This window comes from Idiotropiscis lumnitzeri, chromosome 14 (assembly GCF_059441095.1).
Source record: "Idiotropiscis lumnitzeri isolate Australia: NSW breed Sydney's pygmy pipehorse chromosome 14, RoL_Ilum_1.0, whole genome shotgun sequence".
Taxonomy (NCBI): domain Eukaryota; kingdom Metazoa; phylum Chordata; class Actinopteri; order Syngnathiformes; family Syngnathidae; genus Idiotropiscis; species Idiotropiscis lumnitzeri.
In genome coordinates this window covers 15389457-15403476 of record NC_142404.1, presented here as the reverse complement: position 1 = coordinate 15403476, position 14020 = coordinate 15389457, and the positions used below count along the sequence as shown (strand labels likewise).

Here is a 14020-nt window from a genome sequence, read left to right as displayed (position 1 = left end):
GGAGCTACACGTCGACAACGCTGGTAGATTGATGAACATTTGCATTAGTATGTCAATCTTGTCCAATCAGGCAGCCCACAACAAATATTACACAACAACACGAACTTGATTGAGCAAGAAGCCGGAGTAGCGTTAGCGTTAGCGTGTCAATCTTTTTTCCTATTACTGTTGACAACAGATGGGTGAAAATGTTTCGCTGTAAATAGCCTAAAAAAAATCTCAACCAATCAGTGATGTCACAATGATTGGCGACGATTCTCAACGACGGAACACACAACGAAGCGACAACAGAGTCAGATCCTACGTGAGGAAGATGAAGCGAGGGAGTTTGCAACGAGGTGGACGATGCATGTTGACTGAGTGGTAATTGGGTATTAGCTTTCACACCCTCGTAGGCCCTGAGTCTGTGTCTGTACCGTTCATACAGAACAGCAACGTGGGATAATAAGTGTAAAAAAAAACTGTCTTTGTGTTTAATTAAAATGAAGCAGATGTGTTGACACACTGCATGGTCCCAAACACTCAGCAAAACGGAGTTACGGCATTGTTACGTTGAGGTTGTCATGGTGGAGTGGTTTCGGTGGGGTGTCCCCGAGGGGGGGGCTCAGCTGGGAAAATGTTCTTTTGTCTTGGTTAGTTTTCACATTTTTAATGGCACGTCCACACATTTTTAATTGGATCTTAAGAGACTTGCCAGGTGACACAACGTTATCAATTTAATTTGGTGACCACTGTTTTTTTTTTTTTTTTTACTCCGACTGGGATCTATAATCCCAGAACATCAAACATACGCTAATTAGTCGCAGTTATAATGACTTATTCTATTCTTTGAGCCATTTATCACCACGCCAACGCACACACACAGCCATGAACGAAGTTAGCATAAAATGTGACCGTTGTTTATCATTTAGTACAATAATAACTTGAATTCACACAGTGAAGCACATTTTACTCTGCATGAAATCAAATTCCTTGCCCTTTATCCGAAACGGCATCAAAATCAGTTAGATGTTTTTTAAGCGACTAACTAACTAACTAGCAAGTAACAGAACAGCAAACAAGGAATCTAACCACCTCACTGACTAGGCCAACCAGCTGAATAACCAAACTAGAAAACTAACCACACAAAAAGAGAACACCTGACAATCAACCACTTAACCAAAAAAAAAAAAAAACAACAACCGACTAGCTAATCTGCCAACGAACCAAATCACTAACTAAAACTAACTCACTGGCTGTAAACGGCCAATGAACTAAAAAAAAAACTACAACTAGTATTCTGGCTAACTAACATACCAACAGACCATCAAATAACTAAACAAGTGACTAACAAGCTAACCGACTAGCAATCAAACTAACTGACTAACCGTAACCAACCTACCAATTTAACTGTCATGATTGCAAACTGTTTTATTTCATCCAACAAATAAACTGACAAGCTAACTAGTGAAAGAATTAATCAACTAACCCACCAAGTTACTTATCAACTGAACAATTAACCAACAACCACCACTCATTAAAAATAACTGACTAAATGGACAATGAACTGACAAACTAACTAACCAACTGAGTAGCTAGCTAACAAGCTAGCTGGTAATGACTGCTATTGACTGGCACTGGTTGGTAGTAGCTGGTAATGATGGCTGGTGACCGGCGATTATTTGTAGTATGTAACACCGCTTGGTAGTGACTAGTAATGTCTGGTACAGAACAAACTGCTTGGGACCGATAATGTCGGGGTTTGGTCATGACTCGTAGTGACTAATGATGACTGCGACTGTGAGAGACTGAAAATAGCAAGTAGTGATTGGTAATGATTGATAGCGAATGGTAAGGATTGATACTGGTGTTTCGTACTGAATAGTAATGACGGGTAGCAACCGGTGATAACTGGTAAGGACTGTTAGTGACTGACTGGTAATGTGGCCCTTATCAGTGCGGCGCCACGTGTGGTCTAAGCCTTGATTAGCGTGGTCTGACACCCCGTCGCCATTGTTCCCGCTGCCACGATTGTGTTTTATGCAAATGCATGTGTGTTATTTCATGTGTGGCGGCTGTTGAAAATGGGGAGAATGTCAGGTTGGCTTGTTGGCCTGCCTAATGGTTGGAAATTAACTCCAACACGCGTCTCGGGCTGCAGGCGCACGCAATCAAAATGTGTCGGTGGAAGAAGAAGCAAATAAAAGTAAAATGTGGTGGCGGGGAAGCAGAGATGCCTTTAATTGTGCGGAATGTGGCACGCCAAGGACAGCACACGCTCAATTATAAGCCTTATTGTGCGGCCGCCAGGAAATCACACTCTTTAATATTCATGTGTGCACACTGGAGAGGACAATACACAATACACAGTGCACGCTGCACTGCTCACCTGCACACACTTCATCCACTTCAAGAATAAAATAAAAAAATTCCCCCTTTCTTCATCCCTCCATAAGAACATCAACAAAAACAATAAAAATATATATCGAAGACACTAGTACATATCTTCCATTATTTTCTAAATATGATTTAAAAGTATGTAATTAAAGTATTTATATTTATATATACATACTGTAGCTAGATGATAAATGTTTGCAATAGATATCAATAGTCATTACATGGCAAAACAACCAAGCAGATATCAAACTAACGGACTAAGAACGTTTAAAACTGACAAATAAACGGATCAACTAGTCTACTAATAGTCTAACTAACCACCCCAATTGCGAGCTAATGAATCAAACAACAAAGTCAACAACTTTTTGTCAGAAGAGCGGGCTTAGCATGTGCTAGCGTTACTCATTTTGCTAGCTTGTGTGTTTAACATTAGCATAATGCGACTGCGACAATTAGCATCTTCACATGCGTCAATTGAAGTTTTTTTCTTTTTTTTTAACCATCTGTGTGGCCTGTCGCGGCCCGGTAGAGGGTGACCACTGTACTAAATGACTTAATAACCAACTAATCAACCTGCTGACTAACAGTGTAGCAAATTGACAAACACGCTAATCTGCCAACTAACCAAACAACAGATATTTTTTTTTACAATTACAACTGAACTAAATAACCAAACAATTGACCATTTAACAAAGTAAGTCAGCGTCAAGCTAACTATATGCCTAACTAACTAACTGACCAGTCAACCAATCGTCCGATGAACCAACTACTTGAGAGACATGCCAGCCATCGAGCTGACTAACTAAATAACCAACCAACTACGTGACCCACCAAAAATTTGCGACGGTTCATCTACTTTGTATTACGTAGAAATGACTTTTTTGTTTCAACACGTATTGTAATTGCCTTTTTTTTTTTTTTTTTAATTCAAGGCCAAACGCAATTTGTTCACATCTGAGTGGAGCTAAAAAAAAAAAAACAACAACAGCCAAACAAAATCTCTCTTATTGGATTTGAGACGGGTCGCCGTATTTCTTGTGCAAAGAGACCTGCGGTCCAGCCGCTCATTTCCCAGATTGCATTGCTGATTGCACTCATTCAGGCTTTGGCTCGCAGGGAGGAGGGAAAAAAGGGTGTCGAGGGTTTTGGCTTTGTTCCAGCGCAGCGAGGACGAGCTCGATAGAGATGGGCTGTGTGTGCGTGCGCGCGTGTGTGTGTGTGTCGATGTGTTTTGAGGGGGGCTGTTCAGGGGGATATTTGTGGTGAAGGTCAGCGGGTTAAGCCGACAGGGATCCTTGGAGACGAGGCTGAAAAAATGGCAATGCCCCGAGCAGTGATTCATGGCACAGGCATCTGACTGCTTCTTTGTGTGCGTGTGTATTAGTGTGTGTATTTATTCGTGTGTGTGTGTTGGCCATGACGTCATCCCATCAGGTTGTCAGGGGCTGTCAAGAGGAGTCAGTGTTTTTGTTTTGGTGTCAGCAAGTCACAGCGATTGACCGCCAAGGAAGGGGGCGGGGCCAACCTCTTGATTGACAGGTGCTATGTGCCCACATGAAGGGATGATCGGTCGCTGCCCCGCACATTTGCCGCTCAATGGAAGCACTCATTTCCTTCCGTTAATCCTTAGCCCATGCAAAAAGCCTTAAGTATGTTTTGACTTATGTCGGTTTTTTTCGATGATGAGATCAGAAATGTTTTTGCAAATACAGAAGCTGAGTCAACTTGGAGCAAATGCCTGCTAAAGCGACTTTTTTTTTTTAAATCTAAAAACAGAAATTGCGTAGGAGAAGTGGTGCGGAAAAGTGTGTCTTCCCAGTCCCCCGGTGGGAGGCGGTGCTCCCACCTGATGACAGGAAGTACTAGCGCAGAGGTGAAGAGACGAGCCCAGCGTGAGACAGCTCACTCTGCTGCCTCCCACTCAATGTCTGGCCCAGTAGGGGACCTCCTCCTCCTCCTCTGCCTTAACTGTGGGAGCACTGTACTGTGCCGTACTGTATTGTACAACCACTGGAAAATTCACAGAGTACACCATCTCATGCCGTCCACTCCAAATCCCTTGATAATCTGAATGCAGTTTTTGCACAATCCTCATAACTAACAAATGAACTGACTCGCCAACTGACTGATTTGACTGACCTAACTAACCAACTGACTGAATGGCTCGGGGGGGCCGACAATTTTTAATGAATTTTGCCGGAGGGTCGAGGACGGAACCGTACTGAGATTGCGGCCGGAGGGCGGCGGACTGACCGGCAAAAAAGGGTCAAGTGCCCAGCTCCGCCAACTAACTAACCAATGACCTGACCAACTAATAAATGAACAAACTTACTTAATTAACTAACTTTACTAATTGAACCAACTAACTGACAAAAAACTTTTAATGAACCTGAAATAAACAAATTAACCGACTAGTCGCGAACCTATAACAACAAATGAATAATGAACCAGCTAACCAACCAATCAATAAACTACAAAAATAAAATTTATTATTCTCATTAATAATAATAATATATATATATATATATATATATATATATATATATGTGTGTGTGTGTGTGTGTGTGTGTGTGTATGCCTGTGCTCATAAGGGAATCAGCCTTATAATAAACAATTCAATTTTACTTTCCTTACCCACATTTTGGTAAACTGGTGAGTGCCAACATCTCAAAGGTCAGGCAGCGGCATTTGATTTGACGCGCCAACCGCCATTTCCTCGCGCATAATGTAAATATAATCAGTCTGGAGTCGAATGAGAGAAAAGAGAAAAAAAACAAAACTGTCTGGCTTATCTCGGCACACGTATAAGCGACGTGGATCATTTCAGCACTAATGTACACCACTCACATTATACATGACATTCTTCCATTCCCTCAGAGGACGTATCAATAATTAAATCTACCGACAAATTGAGGCGCAGGCGTGTGAATGAAATCAGTTGCCAAGCTGCGAAAGACACTCTGCTTCCAGCTTTCAAGTCTCTTTTTTTCCCTCCACCAAACCTCTCTGGACTTCACGACTGACTGACCGCAGCTGCGTGTCCTTGTGTACAAGGATAGAACCAGACACAAGGTCCATGAAGAAAGACATCGGGGAAACATCCCAAGGCAAGACCACAAATAAAGGATCTTACAAAACCACTTTGAGGAAACTTTTAACGATAGAGGACGAAATGATTTCAAATAAAGACCTGATGGAAAGACCGACGAATGACCTGAAGAAATGAGCTCCGTTAAGGAGCCAAATGAGAGGCTTTAAGGAAAGAATTCATTGTAGACTTCAAGAAAAGATCACGCTGAAACATCTTGATGAATATTTTAAAGGGAAAGGTCAAGGAGGTGACAAGAAATTATCTCAAGTAACGACAACTGGACAGACTTCAGGGAAAGACCTTATAGAATTTGAGGGAAGATCTTAAGCAAAGACTTCAGGGAAAATCTAAAGCAAAGACGCCATAGAAAATATTCTTGGAAAGCGACGAGTTCATGGAAAGACCTCAAGGAAAGCCTCAAACAAATGCATCAGGAGAGACCTCAAGAAGCTCTTGAAGGACGTTTTTAAGGATAGGATCCTGAGCATGTGCTCAAGACGGAAATCACGAAGGACTTCAGGGTATAAAGCCTGAAGGACAAACCTTAAGGAAAGACTTTCAAGAAAATGTCAAGAGAAGACCTCAAGGATCTCCTCAGGAAACAAACTTAAACACCAGATGGAGAGACTTGGACAGACTTCTAGAAAAGGCTTCACAGAAAAACCCGGGTAAATACTTCAATGAAAGACAATGAACGGAGTAATCAAAGACCAAGCAGACCCAAACAAGACCCACTGGGAAACACCTGAAGGAAAAATCTCAGCCAATGACTTTGAGAAATGTTTTAAATAAAAAGATGTGGAGGAAGTCCTCAAGAAATGATCTCAAGCGACCTTGACAATGAGCTTACCTAATGACAGACGAAAATCTCAAATAAAGGCTTTGAGCAATTACATTGAGCAAAGACCATGGGGGAAGTTTTTTCTCCTCCAGAAATGAGTAAAAAAAAAAAACCTTTGGAAAAGACCTCGACAACACACTTTACGAAAGGACAAAGACTTGAAGACCTCCACCTCAAGCCCAGAGGGAGTTCTGAGCACAGACACAGCAGCTAAAACAACAGCTGCATTTATTTTCCCAGAGGTGATTTGCGACGTTCTCAAAGACCTCCAGCAGTTAAGGACGTTGAAGCGAGGACCACTTCCTGTTTCCAGGATGAGACTGAGGCCAGAGTTTGTGATGAAACACACTGAGACCCAAAGTCTGTCCACACAGCTGTGGAAGTTTTTCCATGCGAAGGAATTTCATGCAGTTTAAGATGTTTAGGGTTATCGGTTTAAGGGTGAATTTGAAAGCTTGGAATTCTTTCTTGTTTCCGGTCTTTCAGCATTTGGGCTTCAGAACTGGTGGTGAATAAACTTCCATTACCACTAATACAGATAACTGACAAGATTCTAAACCAAATCCTAACTCAACCTCAGACATCCGAATGCTAACCATTGCCACCTAACTCAAAACTAAGTATAAAGGACTGGGTTCGGAGTAAGGTTAGGAGGGTAGGGGTTATGGTTCGGACGCACAAGATTTATGTTCTGGTTTATAGATCGGGTTCGGGTTAGACCAGGGGTGTGCAAACCTTTTGATTGGTGAGCCACAATGGGTTCTAAAATTTGACAGAGGGGCCGGACCAGGAGCAGATGGATGGAATGTTTTGGTAACCTCAACTCAACGGAGAAAAAAATACATTTAATTTTAAATGAAAGTGAACAAAAGCATTACAACAATATATGTGTCTTTGAAAAAACACAGTATTTTGAAAAAAAAAAGGTTTATTCATTTAATTTTTTTCAAGTTCGGCGGGCCGGATTAAAACGTTCAACGGGCCGCATGTGGCCCCCGGGCCGTAGTTTGCCCACACCTGGGTTAGACCATAATATAAAATAAGGATTGCGTTTGGGGTTCAGGAACATCATTGTAGAGCAAACATTCAAAACCGGACTGTCAACAGGCAAAACCCATCCAAGCTTGAGTCTGCACCGACAGCTTGGTTAGGAGACACGAAAACAAAAAACACCACAAAATGTCAAGCTATCATCCCGGCGATCATTCGAGGGATTTTGGGACTTTGGACCGGTTGACGTACGAGCTGATCACAGCAGCACGTGATGGAAAAACAAGATGAGCTCCAGATATGGAATAGCCACCGTGTTGACATTCCAGCTCCCTTTTTCTTTTTCTTCTTATTATCCGCGCCGGGATTATCTGACGGACGTTCACTCTCCAGACGCCATAAACAAACAAACCAGATCAAAGATTAGCCACTTCAAAAGCAAACACAGTCAGGTTCACTAAAAAGTAAAAGACACAAAAATATTTGAGATTGTCCCGCTTGGGCCAAAAGTAAGTATACCCGACACAGGTGTGGGCAAACTACGGCCCGGGGGCCACATGCGGCCCGTTAAACGTTTTAATCCGGCCAGCATTTAAAATTAAATGCATTTTTTTTTTTCCGATGAGGTGAGGTTACCAAAACACAAAAACATTTTTTGTTTCGTTCCTATTTTGCCATCTTTTCTTCCATACATCCTTTCTTCATTTCCTTCTTACTTTTTCCTTCTTTTCTACTTCCTTTCCTTTCATAAGTCAAAATATTAATCGCGATTAATACACTTGTATGTTTGTTAGGACGTGACATAAAATTTGTCTGCACGCTTAATAAAAGCTGTTGATGATGAGATCCTCGCTGCCTTGTGCGCTACTGGGAACCAAATCAACAGAGTAATAATATCCAATATGATGAACAGATGTTGTTATTGTTGTTTTTTTTTTTTTGTATGATTGTTATGACTTCCCGTCAGGTTATGAATGTGAGCGCTCATGCAAAGACGCAAATAATGAGAAACATATAAAAGCTCATTTTCCTCTTTTGCTCCTGTCAGACACTTGAGATTTTTTTTTTCAGCCATCCATCCCACACACACTTATATACAGTACACACACACACAAGCACGCACGCATTTATACACACACACCACCTCCCTCCTGCTTTTCTACACAGTGGTGACGGGGGACGAGTGTGGGGGGGGGGGGGGGTTGCGAGAGGCACCTCCGAGTGGGCGCTTTGTCAGCGGGCGCAGGTGGGACGTCGCGAGTGGGCGGCAATCAGGCATCAGACCCGCTACTAAATGCGGCGCCAGCCTGCATCCCACACGGCAACACAGGGGAAAAAAAAAAAAAGCAGAAGGAAGGAGCAGGAAAAAAAAATGATGGTGTGGGCTGCCCGGGAAAGTCTGAGTGGGAGCAGAGCGATGCATATTTTTCTGGATGACTGTATTTTACTGAGCCTGATTATAATATTTACAATTGCTGAAATGGAAAAAATGTATTTCATCATAATATAGTAAATCATTTGTGTTCATTCCAAGGCTTGCAGCTGCAGAGTTTCAAAATAAAAAGGCGTCATTCTAACATTTTTAGATCAGGAATGTTAGTAATAAACAGCTCAGCTGGAGTTTGATTGTGTTAGTTTTATTTTGAAAGTGATGGTTTGTTTTTATTTTGAAATTCCTCGATGTACAGCCTGGCTGTTATGAGGTTGCTCTTGGGACTACTGTCGTAAAAAAAAAAAAAAAAAAAAAAAAAAAAAAAAAAAAAAAAAATGACCATCAATGCTGCCTTCCAGCCATCCGGCATGTAAAATTAGAGTTTCACAATAAAAATTTAAGGCGACGACACAACACACAGCATGTAAATGGCGGATTGTCACAGGCAACCATGAAACATCCAGCTTTCCCTCGATCCACCACTTCACATCGTTCGGAATCATGGTGACTTTCACAATAAAAGTCGCTCGCAACCATAAAACATGCATCTTGTAAACCATCCAATCTCACAATAAAGGTACTTTGTACAAGAAAGCACACATGGTGACTTTCAAAATAAAAGTCATAGGTGATCACGCAAAGCTTGTACAACCTGACTTATCGCAATAAAAGTCCATGAGCAACGACAAGTTGTTCATTGTAGACTTTCACAATAAAAGTCACAAAGGGTCATGATAGTCCCTTGAAGCTCTGGCTTTTATTTTGATAAATCACACAAATAACTGTGTGTGTGTGTTTCTTTCCCGTGTGTATTTCATTTGTCGCAGTGATTGGCTGTGCAGTCGGCGTCTCCGCTTGCCTGCCCGCTAATGCTGGTAGCTGACAGGTGAGCTCCCAGGGGCCTCGGCTCACTAACCCGCATGCCCCCCCCTCCCCCCTTCATAACCCGCCTTCAACGCATCCCACCCCACACATCCCTCACATCACAATCATCAGCAACAGCACAATAACCTGTAGCCCTCCGTGTCTGGGTGGCGCTTCAGGTGTTGAGCCGGATTGTTCCGGAATGTCTCTAATGAATGCCTTGTCCGTGACACACTCGCACATAGGCGGACGGATACGCGCACAGAATGCAAAGACCATTTACCATACACACACAGATACACCCCCCCACACACACACACACACACGCACTACAGCTTCCTAAAAGCAATAATGTGGCCTTGGCTCCGCCATCGTTGTGTCACAAGCGAGCAGGAAATTGTTTCTAAAAATATCTGACTGACACCTGACCTCTAAGTGACTTTAAAAAGTAAAAGCTCCACGAACCAGAGAGCACACAAAATGACACTGCCGGACTTTTATTGTGAAAGTTACCGCGTACAAGCTGCATGCCGTGTGGTTGTGATTGGGCTTTTATTCTGAAAGTCAGGATACGCCGTACATCTTGTACAAGTTTCCTTTCGGGATAAAAGACCACAGGTGACCACACTATCACTCAGTGATGTCATCATCTATTTTGGTGACTTTCAAAGGACAATAACAAGATTAACGACAACGACATACTCATATGATGGGGCAAATCCAAGCCAATGACAAAGAAGATGATCTTACCTGGATCAAAGACATGTTGCTGAGGTCCAGCCTGAACAGGAAGTTCCTGCAAGAGTGTGGAAATAAGTGAATGAGCATGTGTGGGTGTGTGTGTGTGTGTGTGTGTGTGTGCTAATGTGTGTGTCTCACCTGGCGCCCACAATGAGTTCATTCCTGGCGAGGTCAAGCGTCAGCTGCGAGAAATCCCGCACGCCGGCCCAGGAGAACGTGGATATCCACGGACTGAGCACTGAGGAGAAGACAAAGTATTATTAGCATAGCCTAGCATAACATGACGGCTAATATTTTCCTTCACTTCCAACGCTAATGAATGAATAATATCAACTACAAATGTCTCTTATGAATATACTAAATATGTTCCTTCTTATGTACTTTAATCATTTATGGATAGTTTCTTCATTCTTGACTCTATTTGTTTTTTCCGTGCCATATTTGACTGCAAAATTAAACCACACTACCTGACCGCCATTTGCAAATTCTCTGAGGCTCTTGACCGTTACTTGGTCGAAACTGTCTCAGAAAAATGAAACTTTTATTACCGCAATCATCTTTAAATGATCAGTCTTAGAAATTTAACACTCATACCTATGATAAGCAAATAATGATCAGATCTAGACAGCATAGCATACTATAGCATAAGTCATCAGTAAGAGCGGATATGAAATATGAAATAAAACACATTAATTAAAGACTTAGCATAGCACAGTAGATAAAATTAACCAATATGATCTCAAAACAAAGCATAGCACAAAAGAGGTTAGCCTCACCTAGCCTAGCATAATTTAGCATCAGATGGACTAGCTTAGCATAGGTTAGCATTAGCAATGGGTTTGAAATAGCCTAGCGTAGTGTCCCATTAGAGAGACGAGCATAGCGTAGCATCAGGCAAGCAAATTAATGAGCAGTAAAAAAAAAAATTTGCACAGTATTAAACTCCAATCAAGAAGCATTACTGGGCTCCGCCCCCTTCTTGTTCTTCTTAAAGAGACAGTAAATATCCGTCTGCTGAGAATTCCTACGGTGAGGATGATTGGCATTTATCCTCCCGCTTACAAGCTTTTTTATACGCGCCGCCTGTTCAATCTCCTCGTAAGCGGCCCACAGCTGGGACTGTAAAACCCCCTCCATCTCTCCCTTCGCTCACCGTTTATTCCAGACCATTATTTGGGTTTTTTTATTTTGCGGCGCTGTTTTGTGCAGCACTTAAAAAAGCTCCATATCAATGTTCATCTAGAACATTCTCGGAACTTCACTTATTCAACATTTTGTTTCGTTTCAGCCTTATTTCAAAAGGGGACACGTTAATTTTTCCTCTTCAAAATTGGAGTCACAACTTCCCAGAAAAATGTTGGCTTCAATTTTGGGGAAATTTGTTAAAAAAAAAAAAAAAATGCAACAACACAACACCCGGCTTATATACGGTGACTTTTACACTAAAGGTCCGAAGCAATCACACGCAAGGGCTGACTTTCACAATAAAACCGAAGCAGCGCCACACCAAGTCAATCATCTTATCGAATTGTGATATTCAAAATCAAAGTCATAAGCAACCCGATTGTAAATAATGGATTTTCACAACAAAAGTACAAAAACGACCACAAGGCATCCAATGTTAAGATGGCAATTTTCAAAACAAAATTCTCCAAGATCCATATAGCATCCAATATGGGAACTGTCAAAACAAAAGTCACAATCAACCAGCTTGTACTGTACACACTTGAGTTTCACAATATAATTCAAGCGCAAACAAATAGAACATACAGCGTGTACAGTGTGGCTTTCAAAATAAAAGGCACGAGCAATGGCATTTAAATGCTAGACCTTCACAATAAAAGTTAAAAAGTGCCCCCAACATGAAGCATGTACATGCAGGATTTTCACAATAAAAGTCAGAAGCAATGACTTTCACAATAAAAGTCTTTGCCCTGTCTTTAGTTGTGGCTGACCCGAGGCTATTAGCTTGGTGACCCCATCGCCAGAGTCACTTCTAATTTATGGCGACCTGTCTCTCTCACTCGCTCTCTCTCTCTCTCTCTCTATCGGCAAATTCTCAGTCGGCAGTGAAAATGGAAAAAGAGGCCAAGATAGCGGCTGCAGCTCGAGGAAACTAAAGAAATAAGATTCGGGAGTTGTGATCTTAAAAAAAAAAAAGATCAACCAGAAAAAAAAAAACAGTGGCGGAACTCCCGATGGCGGCAAGCAAAGTTGCGTTGGAGGTGATCTAATTGATCTCGAAACGGTTAACGATGCAAGTCATGACGCTCTGTGGCGATAACAATCCAAACATTTGTCTTTTCTCTCACAAGCCTCGCATTTAGCCTTAGCATGCTAATTCAAAGTCTCGCAATGAAAGCCAGGATTTATGGGATTGATTTCCTCTCCGAATCTATCGGCTTTAAAGACTTTGGGATTGTTCAAAGTAGCCCAAGAAATAACGAGCGCTCCTCCGTGGCGGTGCCTTCTCGCTCGGAAATGAAAAACTCGGCATTGAAACATGAACAGGATGAAAAGTTGGCTTTGATTGAAGGGGTGCATTAGGCGATGTACGCGTCGATAGCTGTCGATGAGGGAGTTATTAGAAGTCATTCATTCCAATCCAGGCTTGAGCCGTCTTCTCTTCCCTTACCTTTTCCAACTTGCAAACCGACAGTCCCGCCGCGGCCTTTCCAACTGGATGATTGATGGGCCGCGAGCGCTCGCGCGGCAGCTCCGATTAGGGCCGCCTCGGTAATCAAGACTGAAGACGGAACAACGCTGCGTCACGCTTTGTGTTGTTTTTTTTTTCCTTATTTTTTTTTTTATTTTCACCTCCACATCTTATTACCCGAGCGCTCGGTTCGCAAGGTGATACAAAGTGTTGTTGTATTCGCGGCGCGGAGACGAGACGGAGCAGAGTGCAAATTAGATTAATAAAGCGCCCGGGCGGCAGGCGGGAATATGCGTAAATGGGAAAAAAAAGGCAAAATAAATATCGCGGGTTTGTTTCGCCGCAATTCTCTCGGGAGTTTACCGTGATTTGAGGGGAAAAACAGAGCATGACGACGCGCGCAGTTATTCACCGGATTACTTCTTCTCCAAAGGTGGCATTAAAGCCAGCGTTACATTTTTCCCCTTTCAATCCCACGAGGAAGATCCGCTTCATCTTTTACGGATATTGTTGCATGCAGCGGGGGGGGAAGAAAAGGTGTGAAGATTATCTACTCGGCTAACAAACTCACTGCTGGCAAAAGCGGCGCTCTGAGAGTCGTGAAAATAAAACAAGCAAATCACTTGAAAAATACATTTTGATCGAGAGCTGCCTGGAAACATAACGAAAAGATAAAGTCTGCTACCTCATTTCAAGGCGTCTGCATCACCATCAAGTTGAGCCGGAATGTTAGAAGCTGGCCGAAGTGCTAGAGTGCCACCTAGAATCTCGACAAAAGACCGACTGCAACTGCCTCACCGTCCTTTCAAGGCGAAATAACCACTGCAATATGCTGACAATCCTCACATACAAACGTGGGAAAAGAATGGCCTGGGCGCAGCCTCCCATGAACAAAAGATGGACTCTGGCGCAAATTTAGAGTTGCAGGTCACCGTCCAGTTACAATCCATCCATCCATTATCTGTACCGCTTCGCCTCACGAGGGTCACGGAGGGGTGCTGGAGCCTATCCCAGCTGTCATCGGACACC

General features: G+C 42.5%; 1 protein-coding gene across 3 annotated transcripts in view; it reads right to left on the bottom strand.

Annotated features, from left to right (window-relative positions):
* The window catches only part of sema5ba (sema domain, seven thrombospondin repeats (type 1 and type 1-like), transmembrane domain (TM) and short cytoplasmic domain, (semaphorin) 5Ba), a 69589-nt gene that overhangs the window by 29026 nt on the left and 26543 nt on the right, over nt 1-14020 (bottom strand). For all 3 annotated transcript variants that reach the window (XM_088315117.1, XM_088315118.1, XM_088315120.1), the window contains exons 4-5: nt 10474-10573; nt 10345-10390 (exon numbers count right to left, since the gene is read on the bottom strand). In XM_088315117.1, coding sequence (XP_088171243.1) covers nt 10345-10390; nt 10474-10573 — 146 coding nt within the window. The remainder of the gene's footprint in view (nt 1-10344; nt 10391-10473; nt 10574-14020) is intronic.